At 44.1% G+C, this 15,827-nt stretch overlaps 1 protein-coding gene across 2 annotated transcripts in view; it reads right to left on the reverse strand.

Annotated features, from left to right (window-relative positions):
- The window catches only part of CPNE4 (copine 4), a 581,373-nt gene that overhangs the window by 25,400 nt on the left and 540,146 nt on the right, over nt 1-15,827 (reverse strand). For both annotated transcript variants that reach the window (XM_067737446.1, XM_067737447.1), the window contains exons 9-10: nt 13,786-13,872; nt 10,968-11,027 (exon numbers count right to left, since the gene is read on the reverse strand). In XM_067737446.1, coding sequence (XP_067593547.1) covers nt 10,968-11,027; nt 13,786-13,872 — 147 coding nt within the window. The remainder of the gene's footprint in view (nt 1-10,967; nt 11,028-13,785; nt 13,873-15,827) is intronic.

The following is a 15,827-nucleotide window of genomic DNA, read 5'->3' on the forward strand; positions in this document are numbered from 1 at the left end:
ATATTGTAATTCACTAAGAAGAGTCCTTAGTGCTCTCCGGGGAGGACGATTCCATCTCTGAGACCTAGCTAAACTCCCTCAAAACTAAATTCTGTGTTAAAGATGTGGTCTGTATAACAAAGCCACTATTTTCGTGAGTGACCAGTTGCAGAGAGAGATGCTGAAGTGGTTATAATAAAATTTCTGCCAGAAGCAGCTCTGTGTAAGGCTCATTCATGTAAAAACCCACCCACAACAGAGAAGACACCTGAAGTCTACAGCATTGTCAGTGGCAAGTAGAGAAAAGAAACCTCTGTCTGGCCACCTAGTGGGCATTATCTTTGAACTTAAGTTTTTTCTGACCCCCTACATCATCATCATCTAAATAAAAGTTGACTCACAGGACAATTTTTTTTTTAAATTTTGGCTGTGTTGGGTCTTCGTTGCAGTGCGCAGGCTTCTCTCTAGTTGTGGCGTGTGGGCTCCAGAGCGCATGAGCTAGTAGTTGTGGTGTGCAGGCTTGATTGCCCCGAGGCATGTGGGATCTTAGTTCCCCATCAGGGATGGAACCTGTATCCCCTGCACTGGAAGGTGGATTCTTAACCACTGGACAACCAGGGAAGTCCCACACAGGACACTTCTTAACAACAACAACAACAACAACAAAATTCTTTAACCTGGGGGTGGTGCTAAAACGGGAAGGTGTATTTCTTCTGATTTCTAATATCATCACCAATTCAATGAAAGTTAACCTAGCAAACACCTCTCCAAAGAAATGCTTAATCTTGGAGGTGGAGAGTGGGGAGAGAGGGATTAAAATGAAAGGAGTTGTAGGGAAAGAAAGGAATGTTCATGGTGCACCCAGCTCAACAGAATCCATTCACTGGCTGACTGATGATAGAAAGGCTCTATTTTCTCTTATGATCTTGTGAATGACAAATGCTATTTGCATAACATTTGACAAAATTCCATTATAACAAACCACTGGAATATCTCATTGGATTTAAGGTGGGATGCTAGTTCTGGAAGGACAGAGGAAAGGGGCTATGTGCTCTGTGTCTGCTTCTGAAAGACCAGACTCAGTAACATTGATGGAAAAAAATGTCACCTCATCTTATATTGTAAGCCTGCAATCAAATCAAAGTAACTGGAAGAGAAAAAGCATTGACTAACAGTAATTCACTAACAACCTCTCTTTTGTTCCTTTGTAAAGTTATTCTTTCATCACTGAATTTTCCCCTTTTCTTCCTCACCCCTCCACAGGACTATGTTGAAAATAAATTTAAGCAGGATTCAAATTCTATTTTCAGAACCTCCAGATGTTTTCAATAAGGGAGTACAAACTGATAAAACGCTAATATAATACTAAGTGTTTCAAAAAAGGTCATATGAGTATTCCCCCAATGCTTAGATGCCCTTACTTTGGACAAAAAAGGGAAGAAGGGAGGGGTAACCTCTGTTGAAACCCTACTATGTGTCAGACACCTGCACTGGCAGCTTTACAGGCATTGTGTTATTTCATTCTCATAAAAACTCTGGGAGGTAGAGATTATTATTCCTTTTTATTGATGAATCTGATGCTCAAAGGTGATGAAGGTCACAAAGTCATAGGGGATGGAGCTGGGTTTAAACCCAAGTCTATATGGTTCCAAAGACTCTGCTCCTTCATCATATCATTATACACCCAAGAGAATGAGTAAGTCTGTGACTGGGATGTCCAGACATCTCGTGGGCATGTTTTATTCTTATGAAGGATGAGGAGATTTGGCCTGGAGGTAGGGATATTAACCAGGAGGCAACTACAGTAATTTAGGAGAGAAGAAATACCTTGAATGAACAACACTTTATGACCAAAGCAACTGCAAAAGGTAGGAAAACAGCAACTAAAGTGTGTGTATATGTGTGTGTGTGTGCGCGTGTGTGTGTATGAAGAACAGTGGGAGTTAATTTCTTCTGTACAGCAAAGTGACTCAGTTATACATATAAATATTTTTTCATATATTTTCTATTATGGTTTGTCACAGGATATTGAAAATATAGTTCTCTGTGTTATACAGTAGGACCTTGTTATTTATCCATTCTATATATAATAATAGTTTGCCTCTGCTAATCCCAGATTCCCATTCCTCCCCTCCCTTACCCCCCCACCTATGTCTGTGAGTGTTTTTGTTTTGCAGATATGTTGATTTGTATTGTATTTTAGATTCCACATATAAGTGATATCATACAGTATAATCAAGTATACTTCAATAAAATAAAAAAAACAGAATGGATAAACAACAAAGTCCTACTGTAGAGCACAGGGAACTATATTCAATATCCTATGATAAACCATAATGGAAAAAAATGTGAAAAAGAAAGTATGTATATGTATAACTGAATCACTTTGTTATGCAGCAAAAATTAATACAACATTGCAAATCAACTACACTTCACTAAAAACATTAAAAGAAAAAAAAAACATTTAAAAAGAAAAAAAACCTGAAACAGTGGGAGAATGGGTTACTGAGGACGACTGGGGGTGACCTAAAAGGACCAGTGAAATCCAGTATCTTCTGAGATAGATTTCATCCTGAAGGTGAAAGCCAAGCCACTGAAGAAAAGAGAGGAAGACAACATGAACTGTGGTGAAAAGCTAGTTAAGGCGGCAGGAGTGGTGTTGGGGAGCCTACGTGCATTTTGTGAACGAGAAGGAGGTGTAAAGCATTCCAGGTCTCACCCATGGGGCCCCAACCAGACAGAGGTCCAGATACATGCAGAGAATCCCTGGAAAACTTCTCCAAGGAGGACACTCGAGAGGTACCTGAGAGACAGTGTTTGGAGAAATCAAACATCTCAGGGACTCTTGGATGTACTAAGCTCCAACACACACCCACCATTCTCTGCCTTTTTGTTCTGATGAGACACACTTAAGAGATCATGGCACCTCACATGTGTACATACTGTTTAGAAGGTAAAAATAGTGCTGGGAAGGCTAGAAGTAAAGCCACCTCTTTCTCTTCCACTGAGGAAAGCACTTTAGAGCTGTAGAAAATTCTAGAGGATGCAAGGATGTTATTATGGAGACAACCTTGCTTCTGCTCTGATTTATTAATATCATTGCAAGTATTGCAAATCACTGGCAGGTTTAATATTTTATTATTAATAATGAGTACCTGTGGCTCCCCTCACTTGTGTTTATGATTCCCCTCTTCATGGAGCATCCCAATCTACCAGTGTTTCTTAACACTGCAACTGGCAACCTGTACCATGTGTTGATTACCTGATTGTCAAGGGTATCCTGTGATGACAAAAAATATGCTGGTGTCTTGATGTAAAACCAGAGAATGAAATCAGATAATATAAAGAACAGAGGGAAAAACCTCCATAAAGAAAAATGGCAACTCAAGCAACATAATTGAACATCTTATCTTCCCAGGCATAGGCAAGATACTCCAAGCATGCAGGCACCAAGTGGCAGCATCTGAGCCCAGGTGTATCACCTGGATGAGTACCTGTGGTATGGGGAGAAGTGGATGTAACATCTGGATGAGCTTAACAGATTTTGGCAACAATCTATACTAAAATTTTAAAAAAATCATAGGGCTGGGATTAGGGTAAAGTAAGAGAGGTGACTAGGGCGTAAGCTCAGGAAGGCACTCATCTGAGCTGACCCTACACTTGCCTGATCTGAGAGTGATGCCTCCTTAAATTTTGCATCCTAGGTGCCTCTCTTTCTTCACTCTGGTCCCAGTGCTGGTATATCTTTTCATTTCTATCAACTCTTCATCCTCAGGCTTGGAATAATTCCCTTACGCTTAACAAACTAGGGTGGGGCAGAGATGGTGGTGAGAAGAAGATTGTGACTGAAGATATTAAGCATAGAAAACAAATAGGATTCGGTGACTGATTGTGAAGTTGGATGCCAGGTAGGGAAAGGGAGCAGCCAGATCTCCTTGGGGATGGAGGAGATTATGTAGTGGGACAACCTGAAGTTCAAGGTTAGAAGGCGGTATTGTGCTGCCTGTTCCTGGTGGTCCTGTAGGGACATACAAACATGCCCAATGGAAACTGCTTTTTTTCTGCAGGCAGGCCTCTAGGGTTTCCACTCTTCCCATGGGGATGGCCCCCATGTTTGTGACAACCCCAGAGGCTATTCCAGCTCAGAAGATGCTGATGTAACTTTGGGGAAGGGTGTGAACTTAAAAATTACCTGATGAAAAAGGAAATAAACCAATGACCTTTATCACCTACTACTTTCTGTAATTCCCACTGCTCATAAAAATATTTTATCATTTGACTAGACAGTAAATGGACAGTCTCAGGTACAAGGCAGCTAAAAGATTTTTTTTCTTTCCTGGCAACTGATGGTTTCTGGTCTCCTTGATGAGGCTGGAGATAAAATCTCTGTCTTCAGGAGGTGGCTTTCTACCAAGAATTCTCTGCGCTCTTTAAGTTAGCATGAGTGCAAAGAGAACAGAGAGAAAGGTTAGGTTTATTTTAAAAAGCAACAGGGAGGCTGTGAAAGATGGGATTAAGTTGAGAAATAAAAGCAAGAAAATGACCGAAAAATGCCAGTTTGCGGAGGAGGCTCCCGGCTCCTGGCTTCCTTAATGTGGCGGGCTTGCAGAGCTCCCGTTTTCATCTTCTGCTATGAAGCATTCAGGAAAGCCTGCAGTTCTGATGTGCGCTCCCATCTTCCCAGCGGGCAGCCCAGGAACAGGCCTCCTTTGTTTCCCCTTCTGCCCAGGAGGTCTCGCTCTTCATTAAGCAGAGCCATGAGCAGTTTTGCAAAACTTTGTAAAGTAAGAAAGCAAAATGCTTGCTTCCTCCATGCTGCCAAGTCCCTAGTGTGGGGAACTGCTTCCAGAAAAGGCTGGATGCTAAAGATGAGTATCCTTCCTTGGACATTTTTAGCTTCTTACCTGAAACGAGCCCAGGCCTCATATCCCTTCCCTGCCGGTGAAAAAATGCGCCCTTTGAGAACCTCCCAGATGTTTTCTGGGGAAAGCTGCTGTGAGCCCATCTCTGGTTAGCTGCCCAATCTCTCTGCAACCTTTGTGATATCACCTGCTATAGGGCAGCTTTTTTTGTTTGTTTTTTAGATTTGTATACAATTTGGACCTATAAAACAAGACTTATAGGTGGAGATACTCTTTAGTCTGGACTATTTCTTAAATAATAGGTTTAATTATTGTGCTTTTCTGTTTCCTCAAAACCCTATAGCAGGTAAAGAAATAAGAACCTAGGCCAGATGGGAAAAACCCCAGAGGTCGCTTTGTTCATTTCCTGGAAAGTGCAAAGCACTCTCCTCTTCATCCCAGGACTCATCCTCATTTCTCAGGGTTCTACACCAGAATCCGTCAGTGTTTAGTCTGAGATATAAAATCAGGATTTAAAACTTAAACTGAGACACAGCTTGGGCATAGGATGTCTCAAGTGTGTTAGGGTCAGAAAAGATGACATGAGAGGACCTTTAAGAGGTGCTCTTTTCTTAGGCTTCAAGGTTAATCTGGGAGAAGCCACATTCAGCTTATTATATTATATCATATTATATTATTAAAATGTAGACTATACAATCAGAGATAAAGGAAAGCAATACCCTCTTTAATTTTTTTTAAGTTATTTATTTATTTTTGGCTGTGTTTAGTCTTTGTTGCTGCACGTGGGCTTTCTCTAGTTGCCGCGAGCAGGGGCTACTCTTCCTTGTGGTGCGCGGGCTTCTCATTGCGGTGGCCTCTCTTGCTGCAGAGCACGGGCTCCAGGCACGCGGGCTTCAGCAGTTGTGGCACCCAGGCTCAGCAGCTGTGACTTGCGGGCTCTAGAGTGTAGACTCAGTAGTTGTGGCACACGGGCCCAGTTGCTCCGCGGCATGTGGGATTTTCCCAGACCAGGGCTCGAACCCGTGTCCCCTGCATTGGCAGGCGGATTCCCAACCACTGCGCCATCAGGGAAGCCCAATACCCTCTTTAATTTTAAAAAAATTACAAATAATAAAAAGGGCCAACTGAATATAATAAGAAAAAAATGACCACTCAGGATTCTACTAGTCTGGTAAGTCATATTTTTTCTTTTTAGTTATATACAATATATATATCCAAAATATTTTTAAAATTTATATATAAAACATACAATATAATTATATATAAACATTTAACATAGTTGTAATCATAGGGTAGCTTTGCTTTATGTTCTTTTTTTCTTCACTTAACACTATGACATAAACATATTCTCATGTTATTACCAATCATTATAATTACCACTTAAATGGCTTTATCATAGTCCACCTAAATGAGAAACTGCGATTTATATAGCTATTAACTTATTGTTGGACATTTGTGTTGCTTACAACCTGTTTCTGTGAAAATTCATTTTACAATGAACATTTTTTTGCATCTGGAAAGGCAATAACTTTCAAAAGAAACATTGAATTCTTCTATCATTTTCTCTTCAAATATCTTATGGAGTCGGCCTCATCTATGTTGTCTGTAGTTGTGTATTTTGTATATGAAATTCTGGTATCTGGTTTTCCTTTTAGCTGCCATGTGCCAAACACATAGAACCCAATCTCTCTCCCTCGAGTCTCTGCTTCACCTCTGCTCAGGTCCTCCAAGACCACAACACGACTGTTGCTCCGGAGTCCTTACGACTCAAAGATTCACACAAGGAACAAAGGTTGTCCTCGGGGGTGCCCTTGACATCCTGAAATGGTGTGCAGAATTGGGTGTGTGCACTTTCCAGTGAGGGGATATAGATCTTGTATCAGATTTCAAATGGTCCATGTGACAAAAAAAGAGGAAGAATCATCGACTGGGGATTTTTTTTTAGCATCCTTTATGTCCTTCCCTCCCTGGGGCCTTCTCTGCTTATTTCATAGCCTAAAACTCCCCTCTTCTCATCCTCAGGTTGCCACTCTCCTTTCCACCTCTTGCCTTCCCTTCACTGTCTGCCTTCTTGAACGAGTAGTCACACCCACTGTGTTCACCTCCTCATCGTATGTTACACCCCACCTCCTGGGTCTCCTGTCTCATTCTGCCGAAGTTGCTCTTCTGAAGATGATTTGTGCCTACTCATCACATGGCCCAGTCACCATTTTTCATTCTTCACCTTCTATCTTCTCTTTAGCATATGAGATTATTGCCCCTGATCCTGTAACACTTCCTCCTGATCATCTGAGTAACTGCCTCCTCTGGGACCTCCCCCTCTGGCATCTCTTTACTGTTTGCCCCTCTCTCCCCTGCTGACAAATGCAGATCTTCCACAATATTCTGTCACCAGGCCCCCAGTCTTTCTGTATTTTTCTCTTTAGCCATCTCCTCCAGACGCATGTATGTGCAGTTTCCACCTCTCTCCTGAAACTGAGGTCCATACTTACAAATGCTGTCTCCACTGGGATACATGAAAGTACTTCCACCGCATCCATGAGGAAGTTCATCTTGTTGTCTGGCAGCTCCTCTTGATTTCCATATTTCTGTGAATGGGGCTGCCATGCTTTGTCTTCAGGCACAAAAGATTTGAGTCATCCTGGACTCATCATTCTCCTGTGCCTTTTGTCTCCTCCTGTATCATAAGTCAAGGCTAGTAGACTCTCTTTCCACAGTGCCCCTTCCTACTGCTGCCGCTCTAGTTACCTCTTACTACCCATCACCAGGATGGCTACAGTGGGTTTTAATGTCTTCTTTCAGAGTCCTTTCATGAAGACCTCCCAGATTTACTTCCCTAAAGCATGTGCCTGATTGCTCCTGAGTCCTGCCCAAGAGTCTTCTGAACATTCCCACATCCACCTAATTACCTCAAAATTCAAGGCCCTTCAAATTCTCAATCTAAACCATTTCCCCAACAATCCCTAAATATATCCTGCATATTCACATTAACCCAAGTAAGGTTTCAGTATTTATCATTAGAATATATGGATGCATAAATATTTAAGTTCACAGGGGTGCTTTTTAAAGCAAAAACATAGTATCACATTTATTTATCCAATTTCTTCTTTTCCCTAAACCTTATCTCTTCTTGAAGATTTAGGCTTTGATCCACCACCGTTCAACAGAAGTATTCTGAGCAACTTATATCAGCCTACTACCTGAAGGGAAAGGTGCTCTGCTCTTGATATTCTTAAGGTGAAACCAGGAGCTCCAGACATCAGTGGAAGGTGCAAAGGTTTCTTCTCACCACTGTTTGTAGTGTGTATTGGGCTGAGTCTTGACAGGAAGCAAATGGTCCACTCAAAAGGGATGATTGAGAAGAATTTAATAAAAGGACAATTCTAAAATGTTAAGGGAGGCTGAGTAGAAAGGGTCAAGAGGGGCAGTTAGTAGAATCGAGTAAGAGTAGTGTTTGCAGGGCAGGACACCTGAAGGGAACTGTGTCCTTCTGTAGAGGAATGTGGTCACTGCCAAACAGCAACCTGGGGGGTAGAGAGTGGGGAAGAAGTGCCCCAACTTCATTCTCCTCCTATTGTTTGACCTCTGGCTGCTGCCTACCATTGGTCAAATCCAACCAAAATCCATGAGCAGGAGAGCCCGGCTGATGCACTCGAAGAGGAAGGCCTCCTGGGCACAGGGGCAGGGCCGAGAAGCGTGAGGAGGGGAGGAAACATGCAGAACTGTATTCCACTGCTGGCTCCTGAAGGTCTGTCTCCAGGGAGACGGAGGCTCATCCTGGCTGAAGCTCCGGGGCCTGCTTAGGAATCTCGGGCCATCCTCTGCGCCAGTGGGAGATTTCAACTCTGGAGAGCTCAGGGGTGGGGTGACTGCAACAGAACCTCGTTCCTCCCTCCCTCTGCTCTGCCTGTCTCTACGCCAGGAAGCCCTCTTCTCATTTCTCATCCCTCTGCCACATTCCCTTCATTTTTCTAGATGGCCTCAATAAAATGATTGGGTATATAATAAATATCAAATTTATTAAGACATGTTATTTGTTATTAATAGTTTGTATTACAGCTTGCCATTTACATTAGATAGCACTGCTTGAATAATAAATTAATAATGGGAAAGCTGACTTAATTTTAGAGGAAAATGACAATGAGGTGGCTGCTATGTTTTCTTTAATAGAAAGCTCAAAATAGAACACCTAGCAACCTTCTCCTGTGTCCTCGGCCTGGAGCCCTCCAGGAGGAAGGGCTTTGTTGCAGGCACTGCTGATGGTCTGGTCTCCTCGGCATTTATCTGCACATGCTCCCCCTGTTCACATGCCTTGCTCCAGACTCACTCCAGATCTCCCGCAGGTCGATCCGTGGACCCTGGATGGCTGAGAAGCCGGGGCTGGGAAGGTGGTAGTGAGAACCACTGAGGTGGTCCCTTCCGGCTGGGAGCATCAGCAAAAGTGAGAAGGAGGGGAAAACAAAGCCAGGAGAGCAATCCTCCTGTCAGGTGGGCCACACGATCTCCCCTCCCCTCCCCTTCATGAGTCAGGATGTAGAGCTGGAAACATTCTGGGGTCAAACTTCAGTTTTCCCTGGGGCCAATTCTTTGTAGCCCAACTCCAAGGGCAAAGCAAGCCCCTGAAGGTTGAATAAAGAGCTGTTCAAAAGCATGGGATCTATAGAATCTAAAACAGACCCAAATTGATAGAGCTTTCCCTTGAAGAATCTATAAATAGTTTTCTGCATCATTCCTTTGCCTAAGATCATGGGACACTATCTCCTCTGTGACACTGCTGACTCCTCCACCTCCATTTGCCCAGGACAGCTGGAGGCAGGGGTGTGTGCCCACAATGCACATATTTGCTACCTTCTAAACATGCCAGTGTGTATATGGCGGGGGGGGGGGGGGGAGGGGGGAAGGGGGGGGAAGGGGGGAAGGGGTGGGTGCTGTGTGGGTGTGTCTTTAGAGAAACTTAGACTTCAAAGAAATGACCAAAATCTATAATTAACTCCTGTAAGCATTCAGGGGCAAATGAACAATGGCCTGAGCTTAGGCAGGACATAGGTAGACCCCTCTGAGGTTATAGCAGAGGACAAGCTTCTCTCTAGGGAGATGCCTTATCTCAACCCCTTGGGGAACCCCCTTCTAGTCCTTTGGGCACCACTATCCCTAGTCTCAGGAATACATTGCTCCGGTCTACTTTCTTGGGCTCAAACCAATTTCCTTGCCTTCCTCACATGACTGAGCCTGTCTAGGGAGCTCAACAGGGCTGAGTTTCAAGAGTACACTTTTGTAAGATGAGGAACAAATGCTGCACAAATTGGATTCCTCTTGTTTACATCCACGTTGATTTCCCATAGGTTTTAGCAGATCTATTCCTTGTCATCTGGGTATTCTCTTTCTGCAGGTCATGTCTGCCTAAACTTAGTAGGATTTTGAATATGAAGCCACTGAAAGCAAATTGTTCCAGGGCAGATGGACTCACAATCTTGGCCCACCCAGGCACTTAAAAAAGACCCAGTCCACCCCGACCCTCCAATCTGTATTAGGAGTGTGCAAATCCCATGGGCTCACATATTCCATGTAGGAGGTGATCCTCAATCCACTCACTCATTCTATTTTTCAACCTTGCGAGACTGGTTCCCCAATCTTCTGGAATTCTCTTTCTCATTGACTGATGAACCATTTGGATGGCTTACTCTTGGCACCGACCATTGGACATGACATGGATGCTCGTGGTCTGGCCACACGAACACAACCAAGACGTCTGCAGTTGTCCAGTGGGATGCGCAAGCGCGGCTCACTTCCTTCCCACCCTTTTCACGCAGTGATGGGACCTGGCCACCCACCCACTGCCTCCTGCCTCATGTAGTCATGGAAAGAACGGAAAGCATTAGGCTGGTTGCCCGAACCACTTGAGGTTGAATGGCAGGAATTTCCTGACATGATGCTGAAAACCATACTCACTGAGGAAAACAGAATTATGACCTCCTTGTAAAAACATGTTACTGTATGATATTTCAGCGGTGAGACGTGAGCAAAGCTGACCCAGGGTCTTAACAGACTTTTGTCTCCTCGTGCCCCACACCCAGCACCACTCCCCAACCTTACTCCTGAATAAGGACAAATATGGAAACAACTCACTGTAAACTGGATTTGGCAGCCACCCATGATGTAGTCCAAGAAAGAATGCATCTTGTGGATCTGCACAGGAGGAGGAGAGGAAACTGTATTAGGAACAGTATGATCTGTATACCTATAGATTAGAGGCCTACACTTCGGGGTTATGCTGACGTAGAGGAAAAAGCAGAGAAAGATCTGTGGGAAAAAGATGGGTCAGCTGATTTTGTTCCATGAAAGGAAAGAAAGAAAGCAATGCTGAATTTAGATGGGCCTGTGAGGGCTGCAGCCATCCATCCCCTGCTACCCTCTCTTTTGGTTTACACATGATTTTAATCAGCCTCTCCCTCTGGGGTGAGACTAATACTGTGTTTTCAAGGGTCACCACTGGTTTGAAATGAATGAAGTCTCACACTTGGCTTCAGTCTCGCTGCCCGTGTCTAAGTCCCAGTTCTGGTAACATTCCTAACACCACAGTAATCAAGATGGGCAGCTTCAAGATCACAATTACCTGAGAAGGTCTTTACTGCCAGCTGCCAGCTAGTGAGATTCCTCCCATGCCATGAGCAACAAGTATTAACATTTATTGAGAACTTACTGTACGCCAAGCACTTGACATACATTACCTCATTTAATTCTTAGAACAAGCCTGTGAAGGTGATGCTATTGTTATTATTGTGCCCATTTTATAGAAGAGGAAACTGAGGCTAAGATGATGGAGGTGGCACTCAAATGATGGCGGTCTTGACAGCACAGTTCATCCTTTCAACCTCTAAGCTGGAAGTCAGCAGGGTCCCTGCTTTTTTCCCAACCCCTGGCATCTGTGTTCTCACACACCTTACTGATTTCTAGTCTTAATTTCTGCTTCATTATGATTCTGATGCTTGAGTCTTGGTGACATTCATCTACTTATTTATTTAACAAGGATTTATTAAGCCCCCACCATGCACTGGATGCTAGGGATACAGGGATGTGAGAAACAGGCATGGTACCTGCAGCCACTGAGCTCACAATCTGGATCCTTTTACCAGGACAACTACTAGCTGATTTTTGACCCTCACTTCTCAGACTCCATCTGACTTTCAGGGCAGCTTCTCAGAGACTGACCCATAGAACCCCATGGTAGTGTTTCCAGGCACCACCTCCAGGTGGCACATATCTATTGGCAGACTTGTCTCAGGGCTGATATTTACTGGGCTCCCTGAATAGTGCCTGCTCCTGGCTCCCTTATGGCGATGCTTTGCCTGATAGTTGGGATACCCTACTACTGTCTGTACACCAAAAAAATGAGTTCGATCACCATGGCCTTTGAGTGCCGAACTCTTAGATCAAAACAGATATGTGCACAACCACCTTACAGAGATGGATAGTTGAACTGGCTCATCTGGATCTTCTTTTCTCCTGCTGCTATGGGCACAGGGATGGTCACAGGTCTATTCTGAAGGTACCAGGATTTGGTCTGTACAGGTAGGTAAGATGACCAGAGACAACTGCCTTTGAAAGAAGAGTTTATTACTCACAGCTCCCCAAGGGACAGGAGGAATGTCCTGCCACACAAGGGGGCCACACGGGGAAGCACTAGGGTCAGTCAGGAGGCAAGAGGAATGAGGGGAAAGCACAGGCAAAAATCTTTATCATGGTTTTTGTGGGAAGGAATGCATGAAGCAAGGTAAGAAGTTAAGCAGGTTTCGGATTCAATAGTTTGAGTAACTTACGAGGCTCTGGGTGATAGGGATGGTCTCTAATTATCTGAAACCTGGCTCTGGGGTGATACAGGGCAGGCGGAATATTGTCTTGGTGTGTGAGAGTTCAGGAAAGGGGGTGGCTGGGGGTATAGGCTCTGGATGGATTGGTCTGCATGTCAAAGACAGGCTCACAGGCAAGTTGATTGCTACCTTTAGGAATTAGGTAACTCTGGGAGGGGCAGTTCCTCCTCAGTATGCAAGGCCCCAAGATGTCAAAGCATCATAAAATACAGAAAAAAAGCCATTATTAAAACAGTGACCCCCAGATGGCCAATCACAAGCATTATCTCCTAGTTCCAGTGATTGGTTCAAGGGGTGGGCATGTGACCTAAGCCAGACCCATCAGTCTTTTCCTTTACTCTCTTGTTATGTAAGGATGAGTTCTTGCAGCTCCTGGCAGCCAGGAAAGGCCAACTCTGAGTGAAGGAACCTGATATATATAGAGAGAAACTGGATGGCACGTAAGTCTTATGTCATGGAGTCAGACAGACGGAGACTAAAATCTCAGCTCTTAAACTTACCATGTGTGTGACAAACTGGTTACACAATCTCATTTGAAAGTAGAAATCTCAGGGTTGTGATAAGAGTAAACAGAACGTATTATAGTTATTTTCACATAGTAAGTACTCAACCAGTAGCAAAATTATTCCCACATGGGATTTTCTGCTAAGTTAGAGCCCTTCTGGGAGGAATTTTTAGGCCCTTTAATCTTCCCCCACTGTCTTATTTTCATGGTACCTTCTCGGCATGGCGGAGGCGTCACATATAAAGCAACGAACGCTGGGATAGGCACAGAATAGGTGCTTTAGAAATGTTGGTGACCCCCTCTGGGGACCTCCCTCTGGTGCTGCCCTGGGAAGACCAGGACTCTCCTATCTTTGGGGGCAGGACTGTCCTTGTGGAGGGTATGGTGGCATTGGCCTACCACAGCTCCAAGACCATCCATGCTTACAATGTATGTCCATTAATACCTTGACTTTCTGATTTTTGTTTAAAAAAGATCGTATCTCTTTGACACTCTCTCCTTCTGTCCACACAACCTTCCTCCCAGACAGCCCTAGATTCATACCCCTGGAAGACAGGGGCTATGTATATACCTTGCACTGATTCAAAATCACAATGCCCGAGTTCTTATAATTCTTCTTCTTGGCTTTGTACTTGGGATTGATGCACTCCCACTGCACCTGAAACAAGAAAGGTTATAGCATGATTGCCAGCTCAGGAAGAAGTGGAGTCATTCGTGATGAGGCCTCTGGGCACTGTTGCAGATGGACCTGAGGGCTGACCCATGGTCTCTAGCTGATCCCTTCACATCTGGAGGGGCAGTAAGGAGGAGTGGTGCAGAGGGAGACTCCGACACTACTCTGCTTGGTTTGAATCCCAGCTCCTCCATTTTCCAGCTGTGTGATCTTTGGCCAATTACTTGATTCCTCTATGTCTTGCATGTCTCCTCTGTAAAATGGAGCTTGTAATTGTAGGTATCTCATAGGGTTACTGTGAGGATTGAATGATTTACCCTTGTAATACATTTAGAACAGTGCCTGACACTTATAAATGCTTGCTATTAATGGGACCAAATTAAGCAGCAGAGGGAAGGAGAGATCTGGGGACACACAGCTGAGTAACCCAAATGCTGAGTCTTAGTGTCTGGGAATTGACTTAAGAGGTAGGAAAACTGAGGGACATTGAATACTGGCTACAGGAAGCTGATGGGGATGATGATAAGTTTGCTTAACTTCACAGAGGACTAAAATAATGGATTGACACAGTCACAACGGTGGCACATTAGATTGCCAGAGAGGCTTCTGTGAGAGGTAGAATCAGAACTGAGGAGGTAGCTGGGAGCTAAAGGGTGAACAGATCTCAACCCTTTCAGCCTACAGAAGGCTTCAGGGGACAAAGCCAACTGCACCTTGACTACTGACAAAGTCAAACATCCAAGAGTCATGGAATGCTCCTGCCTACTATCCTATGGGAGTAGATCCTTGGATTTCTACTCAGAAGACAAATTTTCACACTCTGACAGTTGGAAGTATCTGAAAATGAAGCAATTTCTGAGGCAGATGTGAGTGGGTAGATTGATACAGCATTGGCGCCAATGACCCATTCCTCCCAGTGCACAATGACTCTGAGCTTAGTCAGGTGACTTGTTTTGACCGATGGGACGTTAGCAAGTGATATGAGCAGAGGCTTGACAAGCCCCTGTGCACTGGGGCTTGCCCTCCTCTTGCTGCTGGGACATTTTCACCATGTATTAGCTTAAGCTGGTGTCCTGGAGGATGAAAGAGCACGTGGAGAAACATTTCAGCTACCTCAGATGTGTAGGCACAAGTGCAAGAGTGAGTCCCATTTGGAACAGAGAGAAGTTTCCCAGGGGAACTCAGCCCAGATTGCCGACCTCCTGTCCTGCCTATGGTAGTAGCCTCCTAACAGATCTCCCTGTCTCACTCTCTTGTCTCTCTCTGTAACTGATTATCTACACAGTAGCCAGAGTAATCTTTAAAAAAATTAATCTAATTCTCCAGTCTAGACCTCTTTGCAGCACTGCCCAATAGAACTTTCTACAATGATGGGAATATTCCATGTCTGCACCGATCAATGTGGAAGACACTAGCCACACGAGCACTTGGAGTGTGTGTGTGTGTGTGTGTGTGTGTGTGAGAGAGAGAGAGAGAGAGAGAGAGAGAGAGAGAGAGAGAGAGAGAGAGAGAGAGAGAGAGAAAGATGGAGGAATTGAAATTTTAACTTAATTTAACTTAAACTTACTAAAATTGAAATTGAAATAGGTGTATGTAGCCAGTAGCTATTAAATTGGAGACTGTGGCTTCAGTGTGCTCTCAACACATTTATAGGAAAATTGAAAGTCTTTTCTCTGAGCTATCAGAATCTGCTTTTCCTGGCCTTGGCCTCTGTTCTTGACCACATCGCATGCATGGCTCCCTCACCTTCTCTGATCCAGATACACTGGTCTCTTTCCAGATCCTTAATCACACCGAGCTCTTTCCTGACTCAGTACTTTGCAATGTTGTTCCCTCGGCCTGAAATACTGTTCCCTTGCTTGTTACATGGTTGGCTTCACTTCATCTTTAAGGGCCTTCAAGTTAAATGTCACCTTTTCAGTTGATCTCTTCTATGTTAT

The sequence above is a fragment of the Pseudorca crassidens genome, chromosome 5 (assembly GCF_039906515.1).
Source record: "Pseudorca crassidens isolate mPseCra1 chromosome 5, mPseCra1.hap1, whole genome shotgun sequence".
Taxonomy (NCBI): domain Eukaryota; kingdom Metazoa; phylum Chordata; class Mammalia; order Artiodactyla; family Delphinidae; genus Pseudorca; species Pseudorca crassidens.